The sequence below is a fragment of the Populus nigra genome, chromosome 14 (genome assembly GCF_951802175.1).
Source record: "Populus nigra chromosome 14, ddPopNigr1.1, whole genome shotgun sequence".
NCBI classification, from domain to species: domain Eukaryota; kingdom Viridiplantae; phylum Streptophyta; class Magnoliopsida; order Malpighiales; family Salicaceae; genus Populus; species Populus nigra.
In genome coordinates this window covers 14824454-14851302 of record NC_084865.1, presented here as the reverse complement: position 1 = coordinate 14851302, position 26849 = coordinate 14824454, and the positions used below count along the sequence as shown (strand labels likewise).

General features: G+C 33.2%; 3 protein-coding genes across 3 annotated transcripts; all 3 read right to left on the bottom strand.

The window, feature by feature from the left end:
* Nucleotides 1-1204: 1204 nt before the first annotated feature.
* LOC133672576 (L-type lectin-domain containing receptor kinase IX.1-like) lies at nucleotides 1205-11301 on the bottom strand. The gene is made up of 3 exons (XM_062093021.1): nucleotides 11277-11301; nucleotides 10962-11157; nucleotides 1205-3371 (listed from the first exon to the last, which is right to left on the bottom strand). The coding sequence occupies exons 1-3, from the start codon at nucleotides 11299-11301 to the stop codon at nucleotides 1358-1360; spliced, it is 2235 nt and encodes a 744-aa protein (XP_061949005.1). The 3' UTR covers nucleotides 1205-1357.
* LOC133672378 (L-type lectin-domain containing receptor kinase IX.1-like) lies at nucleotides 11297-13484 on the bottom strand. The gene has a single exon (XM_062092773.1). The coding sequence runs from the start codon at nucleotides 13402-13404 to the stop codon at nucleotides 11419-11421; it is 1986 nt and encodes a 661-aa protein (XP_061948757.1). The 5' UTR covers nucleotides 13405-13484; the 3' UTR covers nucleotides 11297-11418.
* Nucleotides 13485-21430: 7946 nt separating this feature from the next.
* On the bottom strand, nucleotides 21431-23650 carry LOC133672873 (L-type lectin-domain containing receptor kinase IX.1-like). Its single transcript, XM_062093427.1, has one exon. It carries the CDS (start codon nucleotides 23529-23531, stop codon nucleotides 21588-21590), a length of 1944 nt encoding a protein of 647 aa, XP_061949411.1. The 5' UTR covers nucleotides 23532-23650; the 3' UTR covers nucleotides 21431-21587.
* Between the last annotated feature and the right edge of the window lie 3199 nt (nucleotides 23651-26849).

Here is a 26849-nt window from a genome sequence, read left to right as displayed (position 1 = left end):
TATATGTGTTCTTCTCATGTGACTTAGTTATACTTAGTGTTGTAATATTTAAGCTCGGAGCTAACTTAAAGGATGAAGACTTAGTAAAGTACGCGTATCTTTGGATGCATTAATAGAGTAATTAGTGGAATTAAGTGTGTGAAGGTTCTCAACATGAATGAATGGATTTAATTCCAAACTACTAGCTGACAGGTTTCCTCGAAGAAATCTCCACTCCTACCTCTCTAATTAATAATTAATAGTCTAAAGCCGACCCTCAATTTACTTTTAATTTGTATTGAATATAGAAGTGCTTGGCCGGCATGCAACTTGCCTGTTTGGTGATGTCATTTTGACATGGTAAATGTTTTTTAATTAAAAAAACATTTTTTTAGATTTTTGGAGAAATAAAAAAAACATTAATCTAATAATTTGGAGAAATAAAAAAAAAACATGGAGATGCTAATTAATTGACATCTTTTGTTTTTTGAAACGATCATGCTTCTGTGTTTGACATATGGAACATCCACCAAATCTTTATTTTATTAGAGTAATTGTTGTGTTTTGTTCCTTTCATTTGGACATACATAATAAGAACATTTCTAGTTAATTAGAGGGATGAGTTGATTCTGTCCTAAGAAACAAAAACTATATATGGATTGTATAGTAGTGGTCTTAAGCAATCAAATTAATTAATTAATTAATTAATATAGATCATATATCATGAAGACAGGCAAATTGCTTGCATTTTCGATTTTTTTCTTTCATGTTTCTAAAATAAATAAAAAAGAGGATTTAAATCCAGCCATGTTATTTGGATTTAACATGATCAACGCGTAATTCTTTTTCATACACTAAATTATAATCGTTTAATTTTAATTTTAATTTAATGAACAAATATAAAGATATATTTGCCGTCTATGCATGATAACAACCCTTTTGTGTTGTGGGAGGAAAACCTTGATGCTGAATATATAATGGAAACGAAACTTAATCACTGAGAATGAAATCATAGCATAGCATAGCATCCTACACAGACACACGCACGCCAGCAACACTCAAATATCGATAATTTTGTTTCTGGGAAAAATCTCAAGCAGCACTGTACAGTCCCCAACAACTACTCATAAGGCCTTGTTAAAATAAAGATTAATTTAAATTTTATTTCGATGCAATTTAACTCTTATATTCCAATTAAAAGATACAAATCATGATACCATGAAAATTTGTCCTTGAAAGATGAATTGAAATTAATCCTTAAAAGATGAGAAAATTAGCTAGGATATAAGTGGTTTTGAGATTTTAAATATAAAAAACATCAAGTACAACGTCAAAATTATGGTGATCGATCGATCAGTAAGTGCAAGCTGCTGGGCACTCAACGCCCTCCTGCTTCGAGGCTAGTATTTGTTATGGAAGAAGGCATGCTAGAAGTAAATACTGGCAGAGGCACATGAAACACAGGAACAGGCATCTTTGGAGGCAGATTTGGTATTGCAGCCTCAAGATTTAAAACATGAATTGCCTGTCGAATTGATGGCCTCAAATTGCGGTCGGGGTGGGCACACCATAATCCAACAATCATCAAACACTCTGCTTGTTTCTCATCATCAAAATCCTTGATATCAAGTTTCTTGTCAAAAGCCAAACTAAGATCTCCACATCCATATAGATCCCAAATCCACTCAACCAAGCTCATTTCAGGATTCTGATCAACAAGATCATTTGCCTTTCTTCCAGTAGCAATCTCTAAGGCCACCACTCCAAAGCTATACACATCAGACTCTTTACTAGCCCTCCTTGTGCTTATGTATTCTGGAGCCATGTAACCGAAAGTTCCTGCTAGCCCAGTTGTTGTGGGACCAGGTTCATCATGGTCCATCAGCCTAGCCAACCCAAAGTCACCAAGCTTGACATTAAAACTAGAATCCAGCATTATGTTACTTGACTTGACATCTCGATGCACAACACACCGCTCCCACTCTTCATGAAGATAAAGCAGTGCCGAGGCCAGGCCAAGAGATATCTTGTATCTCACGGCCCAACTTAGAGGAATCATCTTCTTCTTGCCAAAGAGATGAGAATCGAGGCTGCCATTTGACATGAACTCATATACCACCATAAACTCACCTTTATCATGGCACCAGCCTAAGAGTTGCACCAGATTACGATGTCTCAACTGGCTAATGGTCTTCACCTCAGTGATGTACTCTTTCTTACCTTGTCTAGAACTTCTTGAAATCTTCTTCACTGCAATTTCCATGTCCATATCATTTAAGTATCCCCTATAAACAGCACCAAACCCCCCTTCGCCTAGCTTCCTCTGGTCTGAGAAGTTGTTTGTAGCTGAAACTAGATCATCATAAGAGAACCTTCTCGGCCCTGCTCCTCTTTCAAGGTCTTCATTAATCGACGTCACGTTCATTGTCTCTGCTGCTCTTTTTCTTGTCATCATTTGTTTCCTCCTCCACAAAATCACAAGTGCTGCAGTCGCCCCAGCTATCAGAACAAGTACCGAAACGGTGACACCAATTATAATCCTGCTCTTCTTATCTTTCGTGTCCTTAACGTTCAAACTTGAATTGAACTCCCAAGATAGAAGTCTTTGTTGTTCTACATTAGAGCCTGTAGCCGCTGAGAAGCCAACAGTGACCCACTCAGGCAAAAACTTACTGAGATCGATTATGTAAGACAGACTAGAATTCTCTCCAGGATTTGAGGTTGTTTGGTACTTCCAAAACACGCTTAAATTTCGATTAGGAGAATTATAGGTAATCCATGCCTCAGCAGTATCTCCACTGTGAAAGCTTGCATTCCAAGGTGTATATACAGCTGAACTAATAGAGCTGTTGTTGATCCCAACATGCCCAACTTTTGGATCCCATCCATCATTTGGATAAGAATCAAACTCCACAGAAACAATTTGACTCTGAGGAGATTTCATGGTTGTAGTGTTGAATAGGCCTAAGAAGCCACCAGCAGAATTAGGTGGGATTTGAAAACCAACAGGAGCAAGGAAGAAAGCAATTCCATGACCATAATTGGTTGCACCTTGGGTATTAATGGTGAAGGAGAAATGAGATGTGAAATCAGAAAGCTGCCCTGAACTCGAGTCCCAGAGCCGCACCCTTTCAGGATAGGTTGCCCAACCAACACGATTTATATAATCAACAAGGTTGAATTCAATATGTCCACCGGAAGGCACTGCATCGCCTTGATAATACATGTTGGTGTCGTTAAAGTGAGATGTTTGAAAATAAACTGAATTGGCAGAGGGAAGAAGAAGAAGCGGGAGAACGAAGGAGATGTACAAAGTGTTAGGATACTGGCATGCAAACCCGACAAGACAAAAGGCAAGGAATAAGATAAAATGAGAAATGAGACACACAAGAATTTACGTGGTTCACCCAATTGGGCTACGTCCACAGGCAAGTATAGAAGGATTTTACTAAGTAATGTGGGAATTACAACCTCTCTCAAATAATAGGAGAACAACTAAGAATCTCTCTATTATTAGGAGAAAACACCTCACTTACTCTCTCACAAATACCTCACAATTTTGTGGGATTACTCTCTCTTCACTCTACTCTTCTCTTTTCTATCTTGGTGTGCATATAGGCTTGAATGCATTGCCTATTTATAGGCAAGAATGAGGGTATAATGGTCATAAATTTAGGAGGAATATATGCCTAACAACTCATCCTCCACTCATACTCCACCAATTATACCAACTCATCTTCCACTCACACTCCACCAATTACAACTCATCTCCCACTTAAATCCCATCAATTATGCCAACTAATTAAAGTGGCTTTACATTCTCTCACTTGAAGACTTTGATGATTTAATCAAGTCTTCACACTTGATCATTTGTGATTCTTCTATCCTTTCTATACTTTCCATCTTCATGCTGCTTACGTTTCTGCTAGGCCATAAGAGGATCTGCACCATATATACTTGTCAGTGTTGACTGGTTTGGTCAAAGCATCTGCTGGGTTTTCCTTTGTGTGAACCTTCTGAAAATCCACACTTCCATCTTCCACCACTTCACGAACAAAGTGATACTGAACATCTATGTGTTTTGTTCTTGAATGAAATGATGGATTCCTTGCAATATGCAAAGCACTCTGACTATCACAATACAAAAGAATCTTCTCTTGTTTGTGTCCGAGCTCCTCCATAAGTTTCTTCATCCATATTGCTTCTTTACAAGCTTGTGTAGCTGCCATGTACTCAGCTTCTGTTGTGGACAATGCTACAACAGTCTGAAGTTTAGAGACCCAGCTCACAGCTCCTCCTGCAATTATGAACACATAGCCTGTAGTGGATTTTCTTTTCTCAAGGTCACCAGCAAAATCTGAGTCAACATAACCTCTGACAGTAAATTCTGATCCTCCATAACATAATGCAGCATCTGAGGTACCCTTGATGTATCTCAAGATCCTCTTAATAGTATTCCAATGCTCTCTACCAGGATTTGCCATGTATCGACTAGCTGCTCCCACTGCTTGTGCAATGTCAGGTCTTGTGCATACCATGGCAAACATTAAACTTCCCACTGCTGATGCATACGGTACTCGAGACATCTCCATCCTCTCTGCTTCATTGCTAGGAGACATACTTGAGGATAATTTGAAGTTAACAGGAAGTGGGGTGGAAATTGGCTTACAATCTTGCATATTGAAGCGTCGCAAGATCTTCTTCAAATAATTCTTCTGAGAAAGCCAAATCTTCCTCTTACTTCTGTCTCGGTGAATTTGCATCCCTAGAATCTTGTTTGCTGGTCCCAAGTCCTTCATATCAAACTCCCTAGCCAACTGTGCCTTCAATTCTTGGACTCGATCTTTGTTGGGGCCTATCACCAACATGTCATCCACGTACAACAACAAAATGATGAAATCTTCTTCAAACCTCTTGTAATACGTACAATGGTCTGAACTGAGTCTGTTGTACCCAAGGCTAATTATGAAGGAATCAAATCTCTTGTACCAACACCTCGGCGCCTGTTTGAGACCGTATAGAGATTTGTTCAACCTGCAAACCAAGTTCTCCTTGCCTGTTTCAGCAAAACCCTCTGGTTGGAGCATATAAATTTCTTCTTCAAGTTCTCCATGAAGAAATGCAGTTTTCACATCTAACTGCTCTAAGTGAAGATCAAATATAGCACACATTGCCAAGACTACTCTGATTGTAGTAAGTCGTACCACCGGAGAAAATATCTCATTGAAGTCTATTCCTTCTTTCTGAGCATATCCTTTCACCACCAATCTTGCACGATACCGCTCCACTTGATCATTGCCATCACGCTTTATCTTGTAAACCCATTTGTTGCCAATGGCCTTTCTTCCTTGTGGTAGCGGAACAAGATCCCAAGTGTTATTCTTGTGCAGAGCTTCAATCTCCTCTTGCATTGCTGTCATCCACATAGATACATCTGTGCTTTTGATAGCCTCGTGGAAAGTTGAAGGCTCTCCATCCTCTGTTAGAAGACAGTATGCAATGTTACTCTCAGTAACATATTCTGAGTGCCAAGCCGGTGGCCTTCTTTCACGAGTCGACCGCCGAACTTCAGGAGTTTCAGTCTCTATTTGTTCTTGCTCTTCATGCTCTGGTACAGCTTCAGAAGAAGTATGATTCTGAGTATTTTCAATATGGACTGCTGTAGTCTCCTTTAGAATGCTATTATGTTCTTCCATTTGCATTTTACCTTCTGCAAATATGACATCCCTGCTGATGACTACTTTGTGGGCAGTGGGATCCCACAAGCGATACCCCTTCACTCCATCAGCATATCCCAAGAATATACATTTTCTGGATTTTGAATCCAGCTTGCTGACTTCTTGAGTATTGTACATCACGTACACAGGACTTCCAAATATATGCAATCGAGAATAATCTGCTGGTTTTCCAGTCCACATCTCCATTGGTGTCTTCATCTCAATTGCAATTGATGGAGATCGATTTATCACATAACAGGCGGTATTGACTGCTTCTGCCCAAAATGACTTTTCTAGACCTGCAGCCTTCAACATTGCTCTTGTTCTTTCTAATAGAGTTCTGTTCATCCGCTCTGCCACTCCATTTTGTTGTGGAGTGTATGCCGTTGTGAACTGCCTTTTGATACCTTCATGTTGACAGAAGTTATCAAATTCATCACTGGTATATTCTCCTCCATTGTCAGTCCTCAAACACTTGATCTTCTTTTCAGATTCAAGTTCCACCCGCGCTTTGAAAGTTTTAAAGACTGTGAACACATCTGCCTTCCTTCTAATTGGATACACCCAACATCTCCTGGAGAAGTCATCTATGAATGATACAAAGTATCTTGCTCCTCCCAAGGATACAACCGGTGCTTGCCAAACATCAGAGTGAATCAGGTCTAAGATGCATTTGCTTTTAGTTGTTGATGTGCCAAACTTCAACCTGTGCTGTTTACTTGTAACACAGTGCTCACAAAAAGGTAAAGTAACCTTTGTAAGCCCAGGGAGTAACTTCTGATCAGAGAGAACTTTCAAACCTTTCTCTGACATGTGGCCTAGTTTTTGATGCCACATCATCGTCTTCTCTTCTGCAGGATTGGCTGATGCGATTGACGCTTCTGCCCCATGATGTGTTTCTCCCATTAATACAAACATGTTTGCAACTGTCTTTCTTGCCTTTAAAACCACCAGCGCTCCTTTGACAATTTTCATTATTCCATTGTCTGTTCGGATCTTACAGCCAAGACTATCAAATTGTCCTACGGACAAAAGATTCTTCTTCAAGTCTTTCACATGCCGCACTCCTGAAATAGTGCGAATCAAGCCATCATACATCTTCAATTTGATGGTGCCAATGCCATCAATCTCTACAGCATGATTATCACCCATGAACACTTTGCCTCCAGAGATGGGTTCATATGTATGGAACCAATCTCGATTAGGAGTCATATGCCATGTTGCTCCTGAATCCATTAGCCAGACATCAGTAAGCTCTTCTTTATCTGTAGAGATTGTCGCTGCTTCACTATATAAAACCTCCCCATCTTCTGAGGTGCTCGCAACACATCCTTGAGGTTTTGATGACTCTGCAGTGTTCTCTATACCCTTTTTAAACCAACAATCCCTTTTGAAGTGCCCTTTTCTGCCACAGTTGTAGCATTTCACAGTCTTCTTGCTTCTTGATTTGGACCTCCCTTGCCTTTGACTCCCACTGGAGCCACGCTCCGTTGATCTCCCTCTTGACACCAATAATACCTCTGCTTGGTTTGAACTATTTCTGTCTCCTTTATTTTTGCGCCTATTTTCTTCTTCCAAGATGGCGGCTGCAACATCATCAAAGACTAAATAGTCTGTGAGGATATTATTGGTCAAGTTGATAATGAGCTGATCATACGAATCTGGAAGACTTTGAAGTAGAAGCTCTGCACGTTCACTTTCCTCTATTTGTTGACCCAACGTAGTGAGTTGTGAAAATAGAGTCCTTATTGTGTTGATGTGGTCAGTCACCGCCGTGGTTTCTGCCATTCGAAGGGTATAAAGTCTCCGCTTTAAGAAAATCTTATTGTGCAAAGACTTGGACTCATATAGCTTTGTTAGAGTCTCCCATATCTCCTTAGCTGTTTTCTTCTCCGCCACACTTGATAATACTTCATCGGCTAATGCTAAATGTATGTTAGCAATAGCATTGCCATCCATCTCATTCCATTTTGCATTATCAGTGATCTCCGCGGGTCGATCCCCAATTGCTGCCAAGCAATTGTCTTTCCTTAAGATTGCCTTGATTCTCATTTTCCAGAGTGAGAAATTGCTCCCATTAAACCTTTCAATCTCGTACTTTGCTGCCATTTTATTCACCGTGATCTATTCAGCTATCACCGTTTCACAGAACTGTAACGTATATAGAAATAGTATCGTGTGAATAATACTTCACTAAGTAAGTTCCCAGGAAAGATTGGAGGGGTCACAAACGGTCCCGCTTAAAACCCAATCTCCTTAGACAGAACTTCCTAGACTGTATTTAATCACCGCACTGACTTTCTATATACGCCAACAGTAACTTATGTGTACAGTACCGTATGGATGAATAGTAACCGTAGACGTGAATAGTAACCGTATACACGAATAACTTTTGTGTATTAACAACACCAACCAACCAGGCTCTGATACCACTGTTAGGATACTGGCATGCAAACCCGACAAGACAAAAGGCAAGGAATAAGATAAAATGAGAAATGAGACACACAAGAATTTACGTGGTTCACCCAATTGGGCTACGTCCACAGGCAAGTATAGAAGGATTTTACTAAGTAATGTGGGAATTACAACCTCTCTCAAATAATAGGAGAACAACTAAGAATCTCTCTATTATTAGGAGAAAACACCTCACTTACTCTCTCACAAATACCTCACAATTTTGTGGGATTACTCTCTCTTCACTCTACTCTTCTCTTTTCTATCTTGGTGTGCATATAGGCTTGAATGCATTGCCTATTTATAGGCAAGAATGAGGGTATAATGGTCATAAATTTAGGAGGAATATATGCCTAACAACTCATCCTCCACTCATACTCCACCAATTATACCAACTCATCTTCCACTCACACTCCACCAATTACAACTCATCTCCCACTTAAATCCCATCAATTATGCCAACTAATTAAAGTGGCTTTACACAAAGAGGTGAGCATAATGATAGAGAAAGGGAAAGAACAAGCAGCAGCAGCTAGGAATCGTATGAAAACTGCAGCCTAAACAAAATTTAATATAATGCAAAATGGCGCAAGCAATCTACAGAGGCCATTATCCTTATTGGTATAAACCTTGACTCTAAGTTACATATATTTATTTTATGCCCAAAGTAAGAAGCTTCGTAGGAAGGGTCTACAAATCCGCTGGCGACAGGAACAGCCGACCGAGTCGCCTCGAGATATATAAACCAGGTCTTGGTGTGATAAGTGCTGGTCTTAAACAACAAGAAGATTAAGATATTATTATGCAATCCAATATATAGTTGATTAAGAAGAAAACAATGAATATTGGATGGTTAGCAGTTAACATGGATTATTAATTACTTAATTGAATCACGGCTGAAATTTTATGTGAAATTTTATATATATATATATATATATATATATATATATTGAAATTGAAAAAAACGTAGTAATAACTACAGAGAAACTGGCTCCCATGTCACTCAAATTATATAAATCAAAGACTCCTTTTCTTTTTCCTTTTTTTCCATCACGTACAGTCTTTAAATATAAACCTTAAACAGGAAAAATAAAATAAAAATAGAGTCCTAGAGCCCTGGTTTTCTAGCAACACTTCTCTGATAAAATCAAAAGTAATTAATTCTAAGAAATCCTAATAATTAAGAAATACTGCGTTCCTGAAATTTTTTTTTTTTTAATTTAATATGATTTGTATGTTTTGGATTGTTTTGATGTACTGATGTCAAAAATAATTTTTAAAAAATAAAAAAACATCATTGACATGCATTTCAGCACGAAAAGTTATTTGAAAAGTAACCGCTATCACACTGTCAAACACACTCTAAATAAATCAAAATAATTAAATCATATCTTAATTATGCCATCTTTTACTTTCATGAACTGTCCAATACACATATATTAAACTCTTTTGAGTTACGAGAAGTCAGAATGCATCAACTTATACCGTCCATGCATGTCCAACACCCATGTTCTATGCAAATGAGGTCTTTTTTCTCGGTCAATGGCTATTTATAGTCAAAGTATCACTACATTTCCTCTTCGATCTGAATACCCCCATCATTTCCTCTTCGATCACCACTATTGAAAATGAAAAATATTTTAATTATGAAATATTTTTTATTTGTATATTTGACTGAAAATAAACAAACCCTAAATATAGATTATTTTATACTTTAAAAAAAATCTTCAGCCAGCATAGTCTCTAATCTCTTATTAAAATAAAGGTTAATTTCAAGATCTTAGACACATTCAAATATTTCTCTATACGAGGTTTCGATTGTAATGTCCTTCATAAAGTTTTAATCAACTATCATTATTCACCATTAGGTTACACAAGAAGAGAAAAAGCTTTACTGAACTTTTGAAAGTTGATTAAATATATATCTCTTGGATTCTTAATTGGTTATTTGAATAAAATATTATAATCCAATTAAAAAAATATAAATGTATATCATTTATATTTAAAATAAAAAAATAAAAGTAATAATTTTTAATATTATCTACAAACAAAGAAAAAAACATAAAAACCAAAAAATAAAATTAAATCAACTCAGGCTTTTTACTAATTCAATTATGTTCTTTTTCCCGTGTTTCTTCTCACACATTCTCTCTTCTTTTCTCTCTCCCACATTTTCTACCTCTCTTTCTTTTTTCACCACATGAACTGTCCATTACATACATGCTAAACTTTTTTCAAGTTATCACAAGTTAAAATGCAACACCATACACAAACTTTTCTATGTATTTATTTACATATTCTTTACAAGTATAATTTTTTATACGGAATGACACTACATTTTTAGTCAATGGTCGTGGTGCACCGTGCACCATGTTCTATACAAGTCAGTTGCCTTTTTGTTTTTTCAATCAATAGCTATTTTAGCCAATATATCACTGATATTTACCAACCTTTCTATCAATAAAAGTGCAAGGAAATACAACTAATGATGGACACTAATGCTACCATAATACCTTAGTTATCAGATAAATTAAAAAGTAATAATTTTTTCACACTCAACATTTCTCTACATTTACATTTTGTCTAATTTCCTTCCAATTTCTTTCCTTTAAATATATATTTACTATTTTAAGCATTTGAGAATCCTTGTTGAGACATATTTTTTAGACAAACTTTCAATGATCAAGCTCAACGAGGAGTAAGCTTAGACATGAGGCCCATATCAAACCCATACATCTTAGCCTTGGATTGCAGTCCATGAAAAATCCATTTTTTATGTGAATGTTTTTCATGAATTCATCAATCAATTACCTGTGAAAAATAAGATCTTCTTGGCTCGGTGCAGGCAATCCAGTATTTAACTCCTTCATATCGCGCAAATCATTGACTGTCTTAGCTATTTCCTCAGCTTCCTTCTCTGCTTTCTTTGTAATGGTAGAATAAGGTCCAAAACCCTTGTCATGAAGCTGACCATCTTCAATGTTACGCAGCTGCCTTTGAACCTCACCTGCAGGACCATGACCGTGTATATCATGTTACGCAGCTTCATGACATAATCCATCCCAATTACATTATTATAATAATTAACTTGTTAATTATATGTGAACTGAAATTAATGTCCTTGACCTCTCAAACTGATACAAAGATTCATGCATATTTTAATTATATATTTCATACAAAATGATACAAAGGTTTATTATAGCAGTAGAATATCGAAGTTATCCATGATGGATCGATGAGTAAGCACTGGCTGGGCCAGAAATAGTGCTCAACGCCCTCCTGCTTCGAGGCTTGTATTTGTAATCGAACAAGGCTGGCTAGAAGTTATTAGTGGCAGAGGCACATGAAACACAGGAACAGGCATCTTTGGAGGCAGATCTGGTATTGCAGCCTCAAGATTTAAAACATGAATTGCCTGTCGAATTGATGGCCTCAAATTGCGGTCGGGGTGGGCACACCATAATCCAACAATCATCAAACGCTCTGCTTGTTTCTCATCATCAAAATCCTTAATATCAAGTCTCTTGTCAACAGCCAAACTAAGATCTCCACATCCATATAGATCCCAAATCCACTCAACCAAGCTCATTTCAGGATTTTGATCAACGGGATCATTTGCCTTTCTTCCACTAGCAATCTCTAAGGCCACCACTCCAAAGCTATACACATCAGACTCTTTACCAGCCCTTCTTGTGCTTATGTATTCTGGAGCCATGTAACCTAAAGTTCCTGCTAGCCCAGTTGTTGTGGGACCAGGTTCATCATGGTCCATCAGCCTAGCCAACCCAAAGTCACCAAGCTTGACATTAAAACTAGAATCCATCATTATGTTACTTGACTTGACATCTCGATGCACAACACACCGCTCCCACTCTTCATGAAGATAAAGCAGTGCCGAGGCCAGGCCAAGAGATATCTTGTATCTCACGGCCCAACTTAGAGGATTCATCTTCTTCTTGCCAAAGAGATGAGAATCGAGGCTGCCATTTGACATGAACTCATATACCACCATAAACTCACCTTTATCATGGCACCAGCCTATGAGTTGCACCAGATTACGGTGTCTCAACTGGCTAATGGTCTTCACCTCAGTGATGTACTCTTTCTTACCTTGTCTAGAACTTCTTGAAATCTTCTTCACTGCAATTTCCATGTCCATATCATTTAAGTATCCCCTATAAACAGCACCAAACCCCCCTTCGCCTAGCTTCCTCTGGTCTGAGAAGTTGTTTGTAGCTGAAACTAGATCATCATAAGAGAACCTTCTCGGCCCTGCTCCTCTTTCAAGGTCTTCATTAATCGACGTCACGTTCATTGTCTCTGCTGCTCTTTTTCTTGTCATCATTTGTTTCCTCCTCCACAAAATCACAAGTGCTGTAGTCGCCCCAGCTATCAGAACAAGTACCGAAACGGTGACACCAATTATAATCCTGCTCTTCTTATCTTTCGTGTCCTTAACGTTCAAACTTGAATTGAACTCCCAAGATAGAAGTCTTTGTTGTTCTACATTAGAGCCTGTAGCCGCTGAGAAGCCAACAGTGACCCACTCAGGCAAAAACTTACTGAGATCGATTATGTAAGACAGACTAGAATTCTCTCCAGGATTTGAGGTTGTTTGGTACTTCCAAAACACGCTTAAATTTCGATTAGGAGAATTATAGGTAATCCATGCCTCAGCAGTATCTCCACTGTGAAAGCTTGCATTCCAAGGTGTATATACAGCTGAGCTAATAGAGTTGTTGTTGATCCCAACATGCCCAACTTTTGGATCCCATCCATAATTTGGAAAAGAATCAAACTCCACAGAAACAATTTGACTCTGAGGGGATTTCATGGTTGTAGTGTTGAAAAGGCCTAAGAAGCCACCAGCAGAATTAGGTGGGATTTGAAAACCAACAGGAGCAAGGAAGAAAGCAATTCCATGACCATAATTGGTTGCACCTTGGGTATTAATGGTGAAGGAGAAATGAGATGTGAAATCAGAAAGCTGCCCTGAACTCGAGTCCCAGAGCCGCACCCTCTCAGGATAGGTTGCCCAACCAACACGATTTATATAATCAACAAGGTTGAATTCAATATGTCCACCAAAAGGCACTGCATCGCCTTGATAATACATGTTGGTGTCGTTAAACTGAGATGTTTGAAAATAAACTGAATTGGCAGAGGGAAGAAGGAGAAGCGGAAGAAGGAAGGAGAGGTAGAAATGATGAGGCATTCTTGTTATGTTGTAGAAAGAGCTAGGTGGGCACATCATGATAGAGAAAGGGAAAGAACAAGCGGTAGGAGCAGCTACGAGTTATGTATGAAAATGGCTGCCAAAACAAAATTATAGGATGCAATATGATCCAAGCTAGCTACCTAGGCCGAAGTCTTTTATTAAGAAACTAATAATAATTCTAGAAGATGGGATCTGTCTAAAAATTCTAAAGTGTTTTTTTTTTTCTTTTCTTTTAGATTTCTATATAAATAATTTTTTTGTTTTTTAGGATAAGCAACCGAATCCTCCACAACTTAGAGAAATTATGCACTCCAAATCAAATACGTGAAAATAAAATTCTGAACCTTTCTTTTTTCCATTGTTTCTTTCTTGAAAAAGACAGCGTGAAAATGGATGTTTCCATGCAGCACCCATTAGTGTCCATGAATTCAACTATTAATATAAGCGGTTCTTTTTTTTTGTCCACTTTGATCATCAAACTCTTAGTTTTTTCAATTTCATCCTCCAAAATGCTAATTTCATGGTTTCTTTTGTATGCACTTCTTTCAATTTGGATTATCTCTCATTTTCCGAGTTTCCAAAGATATTACAGATTAAAGGGGTTCTGATTTTGCAAAATCAAGATTTAATTAGGGTTGAAAATAGAAATTAAAAGAAATAGATCTAGATTTGACACAAAGAATAACAAAAACACATGCCCCATTTATATTTTGATGTGGGAAACTTTAGTTCAATCCCTAAGGTTTCAAATCTTCTATCGTTTGGTCCCTAATTTTTTGAAGATTTATATTTTGATACCAAGTTTCATTTTTTTTTTCGATTTTCAATCTTTAAATATTAAGAGAACGCGTATAATAAAGAAGGAATATTATAATATACTTTCTACCCATCCCGACCGATCCCTCGAGTAAACTTTATGCAATTGGCCTTTGGTAATTTCCTCTTACATTGTGGAAACAAGATTAATTTGTGATCGAATATGATTATTGATTGGTATTATATTGCGTTGTAGGTCACATATTTTTTTTATAAAAAATATAAAAAGATATTTAAATATTATTAACTTGTTTATTTATTTTAGCAGCAAGAAAAATTATAATCATGAATTTAAATTCTAATACATACAAATTAAATTATATTACGAGAAGCCCTTAATCTAGATGGAAAATATGAACAAGATTCATAGGTCAAGCAAATGGTAAACTCCATGTCATTTCGATTATGCACTTTCCACACGCTTCCCTCCAGTAAACGTTGAGCAATTGACCTAAAAAAAATTCCTCATCTCTCATAAAAACAAGATTTAATTAAGGCGGCACATTGCGAGCTAAATTAAAATAAATAAATAAAATATTCAAGCATTATTAATATGTTTTTTTAGTAATAAGAATTTTTTAATCATGAACTAAAATTTTTATGTATATACTTAGTAAAATTAATTAAGGATTATATGTCTTAATAAGTTTTAAAAATAGATTATACATCATCAAATACTAAAAAGAGGTTTCAATTATATTACGAGAAGCCCTTAAACTAGATGGAAAATATGAATAAGGTTCATAGGTCAAGCAAATGGTAAACTCTCAATTATACGCTTTCCACACGCTTCCCTCCAGTGAACGTTGAGAAATTCACCTCCAAACTTTTTACAAATAATTTTTTTTTAATCATGAACTAAAATTTTGATGTATATATTTAGTAAAATTAATTAAGAATTATATGTGTTAATAATTATTAAAAATAAATTTTAATATAAATAAAAACTAAATCATGAAATTAAAAATAAAAACAAATAAACTTTAAAGAATGCAATGAATTTTTTTTACTTATCATTTAAGCCACGCCTTTTTGAATAGTGTTTTTTAAAGAATTGTTTTATTTTTATTTGTGATTGAACATTTAATATTTTGATATCAAATTTTATTTTATTTTTATATAAAAAAATTAGTTAAAAAATTGATGAAAAAAATAAATTGCTCGTTAATTAATCATATTTTTGTAACAAGACTTGGTGTCGATGAGTTGTCTTCGGCAAGAAAAATTCTATTGATGTATTTTAATTTTTAATAATTTGATAACAAATTCATGCATTGACTTAGTCAATTGGTGCATGTGGAGGCCAGGGATTTGTGGGTTCCAGAGTTGATGGACACATTTTCTCAAGTGTAATAGATGACTTGTTGTCTGTATTGGTTTTTTTTTTTTTTAATTTTTTTTTTAATAAGAGGCAAATGCAGTGTTAGGCGCGTGATTAGCATGATAAGGCGCTGGGCTTGGCCCTTCGCTAGCTTTTTAATTTTTTTTATTTTATTTTCTTTACATTTACTTTTAAGTTTTGATATGGATTTTAAATAATAAAAAAAAGGTATTCATGAAAATTAGATTAAAATCAGTTTCTTATTATTAAAATTTTTTAAAATATATTTTGAACATGTTTTATCACATATGTGATTTCTTTACCTTTCGATTACACAAATTTTTTGTATTTTTAAAAATTAAATAAACAAGAGATACATTATTAGAAAATTTTATCTTGCTTTAAAAAAAGCCTTCAAAATAATTGTATTTTTGAAATTTAATGATAATACTAAAACATTTATTGAGACCAATATATTTTTTATATATTTAAAAAATTAGAGTGCCCACAAGATATAACGAACATACAAACTAGTTATTTTTATTGACAAATAAATATTAGGACAACAAGGATATGCTGGTCTGAAAGAATGAACAAAGAAAGTGAAAGGAAAGAGAGGGGGAAGTGATGGATGATTTACCATTGTTGGACTCACAAGAAAGTGGAAATATCCTGTACAGAGCTAAGATAAACTACGTTTTAAATAATATTTTTTAAATTTTAAATTTTTTATTTTAAATTATTTTTTATATATTTTTAGATTTTTTTGATGAGCTGATGTTAAAATAAATTTTAAACAATAAAAAACATATTATTTTAATACATTTAAAAAAAATATTTTAAAAAATAATTACTAGTACACTCTTAAACTTCTTCATTGATTACTATAATATATATCATAACGTTTTAATCGATTATCATCATTCACCTTCATGTTATACAAAGTAAGGAGGAAAAAAAAGATTTTTCAATCTCTAAATTTTTAAAATCTTATTAAATATCTCTTAAAATAATTTATTATAATAAAATCTTATACTCCAATTCAATTAAAAAAAGATCTAAATAATAGTGTGTGCATATTTTATATAAAAAATATAAAAAAATAAAATTTATTTTTAAAAAATATGGGTTACATTAAGAAAACAAAAAAAACATAAAAAAAAATAAATTAGAAATATCATAAAAAATTAAAACCTTAAAACTAAAAACATAATGTCAAAAAAAAGTTCTAAACTTTTTGTATGGCTACAAAGGTATAACATCAACTGCAAGAATATATTTAACAAAATCAATTAATATTTTTCTTGAAAGTGATGATTGCTTAACTATTCAAAGAATGAATAGAATTAATTTTTTTTATGAGCTCTGTACTTTAAATTTTATTGTACTTACTTAATACTGTTATGTTTTGCAAGGCTATTAGATCTAAGATGCTTAAATTTAACATAATTATTATAAAAATATAACTTTAAAGAGTTTAATTATAAAAAAATAAAACGACGTGACCGGTTAAAAAATTAAAAACCAAAATAATAGACAATTAAGACCGTTAGCTTTTGCAAGGCTACTAGATCTAAGATGCTTAAATTTAACATAATTGTTATAAAAATATAACTTTAAAGAGTTCAATTATAAAGAAATAAAGCGATGTGACCGGTTAAAAAACTAAAAACCAAAATAATAGACAAAACTTTCTCTCTTTTATTTTGTTCTAAGGATCTCTTTTAAATAATAAAATATAACTTTGATTTTTTTGTTATGTGTTTAATATTTGGAGAGGTTTTTTTTTATTCGTCTATGGTTTTATTTTTATCTTTTATATAAATAAACTATGTTTTTGAAAATAAAAAATATTTATTTTCAGATGATATTTTTAATACATGTAGCCTTACAAGTTATTTTTTTCTTTCTATTTTATCCAATCAATTTAATGTTTTATTTTTCAAGATTAAATATATTGATATATACTTATGTTTTTATTTTTTAAGTTTTGTTTTTAGGTGTCATTAATGATTTTTATTTATTTATTAGTGCATATAATTCTTGGTTTATTTGATCACATGTGTGCATAAACGTTTTGACTTGTTACATTGTTTGAACTACAAAAATACATTGAAAAAACCTGTATATATATTTTTTATAAAAAATAAAAATATTTAACCTGTGACAGAGCACAGGTCACGTAGCTAGTATTTTATAATTCTCGTGTGTGTGTGTGTGTGTGTATATATATATATTAATATAAATTATGTATGTTACATCATTTAGACCTTTTGAAAAACCTCTATTTGGTCATAAAAAAAAACTGCTATCACTCGAGAGAATTCTAGTGGAATTCGACTTTATATTTTTTTATAGTCGAAAAGACTTTCTCACAAAGAATTTGTAGGTATCCATCCTTTTCAATTCCATATCTAATTCATTAAAAGGGATTGATTCATACACATAAGTGATCACTTATTCGATTTATATAAGATTTCAATCATTGACTACTTTCATTATATTATATTTTCCCAACAAATATCACTTTTTTTTTAATCTTTAAAATTTAATATATATTTTTTTCATGTTCATTTGATGAAAAAAAATTCATTCCGATTCATTCCTGGAGTTAAATATCTCATAAGTGGTGAAGTTGAAGTTCTATTTTAAAAGTATAAAATAGAATATTTGTCTATGATAGTTGCCTAGAATATATATATATATATATATATATATATATATATATATATATATATATATATATATATATATATATATATATATAACTGGAAACAGGAGTTTGGGCGGCTGGTTGTCCCTTTGGGCTAGAGTTCGGCTAAATTCCCAGTTTGTAGTAAGATGTTTAAACAACATGTCGGTTTTGGATACTAGACCTATAAGTTTTTTTTTTATTAATATTTATTTTTGTAAGGCTATATTTAGTAAAACCATCCTTTTCCCCCCCTAGAAAACTAACAAAATAGACTTAAAAGTATGTTTGTTAAACACCTTCTTAAACAAAAATATCATTAACAAAAAATAATCCAAACAAACAAAGCTTTAAGTACTTGACCTGAAATAAAACAAAATAGATCGACCCAAAAAAACTGATTCAACCATGAACCGAACAAAAAACCAAGGTTTGACCCATGAACTAAACCAAAACAAAGGTTTAAATTGAAATAAAATCAAAGTTGAAAAATTAACACAAATCATAGAAAATTTCGTAGAAAAATAGATCAAACACTCAAATCGTGAAGAATACAAAAAACATTCATCAAGAACCCAACAAACACAAATCTCAATCCATACAAGTTTTCAGCAATCAAGGGCAAGGTTTTATTCAAAATTAACAAGGATTCATAATCTAGCATCCATTCACTTTGGTTATCAAAGAATCAACACAATTTTGTCAAAATAGATTTCGGTTCAAAACTAAAACTCTAGGACTAAAACCATTAGAAACTTGTTGTTGATACAAATAAATCCTAGATTATCTACTAGTCAAGTTGCCTGAATGGTTTAGTGCAAAGAAATGGATCAAAGTTGGTCCAAATCATAAGGCTAAGACAATATTCTTCCTAAGAACATGAAGAAACCGAACCCAGCAACCCATAAATTCCCACCCTACTGTTAGACCTAGAACTAGCCTCTTAGACTTCTGAAACATGTTACTTTTCGTCCTTATAAACTACATTACTAATACTAAGCATAATTGAATTCAAAGAACTAAAAAATAACATCAAATCATCAATAACATGTATGAAGTTCTAAATTTCAAAACTACCAATACTTGATATTTTTATCATCTATATGTCAAAACATACTTGTATAAACCATGAACTTGCACTACAAAATATCAAATTGATCAACATCCTTCCAAAATTTTTAAACCACAAATAAAGTCAACTTACTTTTTTTTTTAATTACAAAACATATTCAAACACAAATCAAAATACCACAAATACATCATCAACATATTATTGGGCTAAAAAAAAAGAATCAAACAAGCATCAAAACCAAGAATCATGCATTTAGTGCAAGTCTCTCTAACACATTATTGACCAAAACTAAAACAAACTATTATAGCGAAAGTTTGAGCAATCTAAAACATGTTTAAAACAAGAACAAAAACAATCAAACTCTACCAAAAAACATGAGATTATTCTAAAGCTAAAATCAAACAAAAAAATTACAAGATACACTCAAATAATGTCAAAAGAGGTTTAAACATTAAGAAAGCATGAATAGGCAAGTTACATAGATTTCACCCTTAAACTTTTACATGATTATACCTTCTCTAAGATTGCTAACTATTAACTGCTATTTTCTTTCTCTTATCTTTTCTTCTTTCCTTATCACTATTTTTTCCTTCCAAAGCTTATTAGACCTTTTATGTTAGGCTCTTAAACATTTATATCAAGATCTTTTCATAGTGTGTTTCTCCATTGTTTTTACTCTTTCTCCTCTTTCTTCATTTTTCAGGGGGTATTTATAGAGCTTTGCTAGGGTTCTTGATGGATTCAAATATAGATTGATCAAAGCTTAACCCTTTGATCAAAATAAAAGGGTTTTGGACAAATATTAACGGTTGGAACCTCTATCGTTCAATGGGTTTGGGATGGTGATTTAGTAACAAATTTGTTTAAGTGGTTTTCTTTTACTTGGAGATAAAGGCATGCTCCCTCACCTTTTGATTTTTGATGAAAGATTTATAATCTTTGATAAGAAACCTCTGGAAATTTTAAGTGTGAACACACAAGAAAGCTGAGTGATTTTGCACAAATAGATATCTTAATCAAGACTGGTTGAGTTGACCAAATTTGAGACTTCATTGGAGCAACTCCGATGTAAACATCATTGGAGACTGCTTAAACTTGGTAAAGGATAAGCATACCTTTCGATTGAATCCATTCTTGCTCAATTTAGAGGTCTGTAACTTTATATTCATTCGTTTGAAGCTGCCAACTCGATTAGTCGAGAATCTAAAAATGCAGTGATAACTGATTAGGGATAAAATGTTGTTGAGTTCATTAAAAAAAATAGGATGTAAATGTTTGATGAGAGTAGTTGATCTTTGTAGATAAGGTGTTTCTTAGTTGAATGGTGGTGATTACAACCCTAAAGGTGATTGAAAACACCATATTTATTTGCTTGAAGGTGGCTACTCAATTAGCCAAAATTGCCAAAGAAAAAGCTAAACAGTGGCTGAACGATACGTCGTCTAGGTTAAACCCTAAAAATTAGAGTTTTTAATTTTGGAATTAAACAATATTCACTTTACTCTCTGTTCTTCTAATTGCTTTTAATTACACCCGTAATTGCCTCTCAAACTCTTAATTTTATGCAATTTCGCCCCTACTAAAATCAATCATTAACCCTAAAGTTCAGTTCTATTTTCATCTTGGTTTTTGGTTTTCAATTTATACACTTGGATCCTTAATTTACCATTAAACTTTTAATTTTCTTTAGTTTAGCCAATGATTTGGTCAATTCAACCCCTATAATCATATGTTTTTTTTAGTTTGGTAATTGGTTTTGGATTTCTTCAATGAAGTCTTTAATTATCCATCAAACTTCAATATTTTTACAATCAAGCCCCTAATTCATCTAATTATTAAACCTTTTAAAAATCAATTAAGTCCTCAAACTTTAATTTATTCTAATTAACATCCAAATTGACTTTGAAAATTGATTTTTCTTGCAATCAATAACTACATAGAATAAAAGACCACACAAAAACACATAACAACACAACACATGACCATCGTAACATGAACTCTCCTATGTTTTTATCCTTATTGTAATATATTATTTTCCTCCTCAAATTTATTAACTTGAGGAACGAAAGGTTTCTTATCATATCTTGATAGAAAAATTGTTTTTGTAGGACAAAGTGAAACGATTAAATCCAGACACCTCATCCTAGAATAGCCGTGGAAATTAAGCACAAATTCAATCTGAATTTCTTACTACTTCATCATAATATATTTTAATTACACTACATATGAAAGGAACAAAGGCTTAGCGTAGCAGTAGAATATCGAAATTATGCATTGATGGATCGATGAGTAGGTACAAGCCTGGATAGAAATAGTACTCAACGACCTGCATCAAGGCTAGTATTTGTTATGGAAGAAGGCTCACTAGAAGCAAGTGATGGCAGAGGCACATGAAACACAGGAACAGGCATCTTTGGAGGCAGATTTGGGATTGCAGCCTCAAAATTTAAAACATGAATTGCCTGTCGAATTGATGGCCTTAAATTTTGGTCGGGGTGGGCACACCATAATCCAACAATCATCAAATGCTCTGCTTGTTTCTCTTCATCAAAATCCTTAATGTCAAGTCTCTTATCAACAGCCAACCTAAGATTTCCATATCCATATAGTTCCCAAATCCATTCAACCAAGCTCATTTCCGGATTTTGATCGACGAGATCGTTTGCCTTTCTTCCACTAGCAATTTCCAAGGCCACCACTCCAAAGCTGTACACATCAGACTCTTTACTAGCCCTTCTTGTGCTTATGTATTCTGGAGCCATGTAACCGAAAGTTCCTGCTAACCCAGTTGTAGTGGGACCAAGTTCATCATGGTCCATGAGCTTAGCCAACCCAAAGTCACCAAGCTTGACATTAAAACTAGAATCCAGCATTATATTACTTGACTTGACATCTCGATGCACAACACACCGCTCCCACTCTTCATGAAGATAAAGCAGTGCCGAGGCCAGGCCAAGAGATATCTTGTATCTCACGGACCAACTTAGAGGACTCGTCTTCTTCTTGCCAAAGAGATGAGAATCGAGGCTGCCATTTGACATGAACTCATATACCACCATAAACTCACCTTTATCATGGCACCAGCCTATGAGTTGCACCAGATTACGGTGTCTCAACTGGCTAATGGTCTTCACCTCAGTGATGTACTCTTTCTTACCTTGTCTAGAACTTCTTGAAATCTTCTTCACTGCAATTTCCATGTCCATATCATTTAAGTATCCCCTATAAACAGCACCAAACCCCCCTTCGCCTAGCTTCCTCTGGTCTGAGAAGTTGTTTGTAGCTGAAACTAGATCATCATAAGAGAACCTTCTTGGCCCTGCTCCTCTTTCAAGGGCTTCATTAATCGACGTCATTTTCTCTGCTGCTCTTTTTCTTGTTATCATTTGTTTCCTCCTCCACAAAATCACAAATGTTGTCGCCCCAGCTATTAGAACAAGTACCGAAACAATGACGCCAATTATAATCTTGCTCTTCTTTGAGTTCTTACCTTTCGTCTCCTTAACGTTCAAGCTTGAATTGAACTCCCAAGATAGAAGTCTATGCCGTTCTAGATTCTGACCTGTAGCTGCTGAGAAGCCAACAGTGACCCACTCAGGCAAAAACTTACTGAGATCGATTATGTAAGACAGACTAGAATTCTCTTCAGGATTTGAGGTTGTTTGGTACTTCCAAAACACGCTCAAATTTCGATTAGGAGAATTATAGGTGATCCATGCCTCAGCAGTATCTCCACTGTGAAAGCTTGCATTCCAAGGTGTATGTACAACTGACATAATAGAGTTGTTGTTGATCCCCACATGCTCAACTTTTGGATCCCATTCTTCATTTGGATAAGAATCGAACTCCACCGAAACAATTTGATTCTGAGGGGATTTCATGGTAGTAGTGTTAAATAGACCTAAGAAGCCACCAGCAGAATTAGGTGGGATTTGAAAACCAACAGGAGCGAGGAAGAAAGCAATTCCATGACCATAATTAGGTACAGCCCGGGTATCAATAGAGAAGGAGAAATGAGATGTGAAATCAGAAAGTTTTCCTGAACTCGAGTCCCAGAGCCGCACCCTTTCAGGATAGGTTGCCCAACCAACACGATTTATATAGGTCAGAAGGTTGAATTCAATATGTCCACCAGAAGCCACTGCATCACCTTGATAATACATGTTGGTCTCGTTAAACTGAGATAATTGAAAATAAACTGAATTAGTAAAGGGAAGAATAAAAAGCGGGAGAAGGAAGGAGATGTAGAAAGAGGTGAGCATAATGATAGAGAAAGGGAAGGAAGATGAAGTGGTAGCAGCAGGGAAATGTATGGAAATGGCAGCCTAATCAAAACTACTATACTTAATGCAATACGGTCTCCAACTCCTGGTAGGTATATATTATCCTGATGAGTACAAAGTAACCTTGGCTCTCAAGTTACATATATATTTTATATCCAAATCACGAAGCTTCCAAGGAAGGAAGTAGCCTGCAAAGGTGTTGCCAAGCGGAACAGCCGGGTCAACTTGAAATAGATAAGAGTAAAATATAGTAAATAAAGGCTTAATGATGAATAATGATCTTAAACAGCAAGATTAAGATATCGAGCAATCCAGAAGATAACGACTAACATGTTATAAAAAAATTTGTATACAGTTTAAAATATTAATTTATTTTTTTAAATGCATGGTTTATATACAACTTAAGACTAATTGCTTGATTAACTTGATGTTTAAAATTTTGGATCAAATCATTGACTATGAACTTATTTAGATCATTAAGAAACAAAAAAAAAAAGCATATTTAGATCATTAAATACCTTCCAACATTGTTATTAAACTTTGTAGAAGTGTTTAAACTTGAAAAATTTATACCCAACTCTTTAATTGATATTTAGTTGATCTATCCCATGATCTGAGATATGAATTCCACTAGATCGAATTAATATTTTATTTTATTATACGATAAAAATTATCAAGATTAATTTACCATTAACCCAACATTAAAAGATAAAACTCAATAAAAATCTCACACTAAATAATAAAATTGACAGAAAAAACATAAAAAAATAACAAAAATCTTAACTAGACTCTATGATTAACATTTAGTTAACTTGTTAAATTTTGAAGCCAAGTTATATAAACCCCACTTAATTGATTTAATTTTTTATTTTGTTGTATGATAATAATACAAAAAATATTTTATTATTAATTTAACATTAAATAATAAAATTAAATAAAAAACCTCATTATAAATAATAAATTAAAATAAAAAGGATAAAAAAAAGTTCACCCATGTTAGGGCATGAAGAATCAGCGTGTAGGCTTGAAGACCAGCATGCCTAGCCCATATATTTTTTTTCTTTGTATAAGTAACAGATGAGCTGTAGTTTATCATTCCCTAAAAAAAAAAAAAAGACTAACAAACACAAATGACATAAATGCAAAAAATAATATTAATCTTTTTTATTAAACAATAAAATAAAATCTTAATGTTTTAGTTGTGATTATAATATAGGTATTCTCTAAAAATTAGCAAAATAATGGACCCCAAATAAAATATAATCAATGATTGCACCAACAATTATACCAACCAATGAAAAATATTGGATTCAAATTAAATGACATATATATATGTATATAAAGTTTGTGTTTTCTAGATGAACTACCGCATTAACAAAGTTTTATTTAATTAATTAATTATTTATTTAATTGCATTAATTTCTGAGGAATCAAATGCATAGTTAACGCCATTGATTAGGACGTGTATGGCTGAAATTATAGTTTATGAATTGGTTGACTCACGATCTCCGAGTGATGAATGCAAGGCAGCATGATCAAAATGAAGTGGGATTACAATACCTTGAAACAGACACCTTTTATTTATTTTTTATATTCATTTTCTTTCCTGGAAAAGAAAATAACGGAAAATGTATATATATGTGTATATATTGAAAAAAATACATTGGTGATATCATAGTGGAATAACCTCCTTAATTGCTTAAAACTCTCCAAATAAAAAACATGGTGATAAATATAGAAAAACTCTAATATCACTCAAATTATATTAAACAATGTCTCTCTTTTCTTTCATAGTGCTATTACAACTTTCGAATAAGAAAACTATAAGCCTTAATACTAAATAGAAAAATAAAAATAAAATTTTAAAACACTAGTTTCCTAACAACACTTATCTAATTAAAAAAATAAATTAAATAAATTTCATAAAAACTTGTAATCAAGATTACAATTAGAAAAAATAAATATTTGGAGATCACATGAGTTTTCTAATTTTATTATATGAAAGTTTGTAACTAGAAACACTGCTATAAGGGTTTTTTTTATTATTGAGTTGGGTCATTGGTAATTTGGTATTTTAGTAGATATAAAATATTATTTAATATTAAAAAGTGAATGGCGTGTGTTGTTCATACAGACATGCGTGGATATGTATGTGCTCTTTAGATAGTATGTACAACATCGTCCAACAGCCAAACACTGATTTGTTTATTTTAATAGCTATTATTTTGTTTTAAATATTTTTTATTGAAACTTTCCTTTTCATTCTTATCTCCTAGGCATTTTGTTGTCAAACCTAAACAAACTTGAGTCAGACATATTTTCTACACCTAAATAACACAAATCAGACATGTTGTCAAACCTAACTAAATTTGAGTAAGATATATTGACACATCCAAGCACCTTGGATATAGTATGGTTGTTGTTGTTGTTCTCATCATCATCACCATCATTGTTATTATTATTACTATTGTTATTTTTTATATAATTATTAATATATTTTTAAAAAATATTATTATTATTGAAGAAAAACCATATATTTGATTTAAAGGGTAAAATTATTTTTATTATTTTTAATAAATTTTTTTAAAAATATTATTACTATTAAAAAAAATAGTAATAAGGTATTATATGGTTGTTAGACCTAAGTAAACTTGAGTCATACATATTTAATATTAGTATTATAAATATTATTAAATTCATTATTATTAATATTATAATTATTAATAAATCTGAAAAAGATATTATTATTATTGAAAAAAAACCATAATTTTAATTTGAATAATAAAATTAAAAATACTACAAGTCTAATATAATTACCATTCCTACCTAAGATGGTTTGGGTCTAACATAATATTCACATATCTAACTTCTAACTTGCCACTATTATAATGATTTATATTATTTTAAATTAGCCTGCAACAATGCACTCTCTTAGAAAATATTGTTTTTTTTTATTATTGTTTATTGATATTCTTTATGAATACTTACAACGTAGTATAAACAATCTCACTAGTGAGAACCTAATAGAAAAAATACTTGAAAAAATCATATTGATCAAGGGTAGAAATCCAAAAAATAAATTATTCAGGGAAGTATTTTTTTTCTAAATTTCTGGAGGATTTTTTACAATTTAACATTTACTACATGAAAGTAATTGTGAAAATACAAAGAAAAATTAAAAAAAAAATAGAACATATAGAAAAGCCCATATACTATTATGGAATTAGAGCTCTATTTGTAAGTAAATCAATATCAAACTTTTCCAACTATCTAGGTGGTAGTTCAGTAGTAAGAATT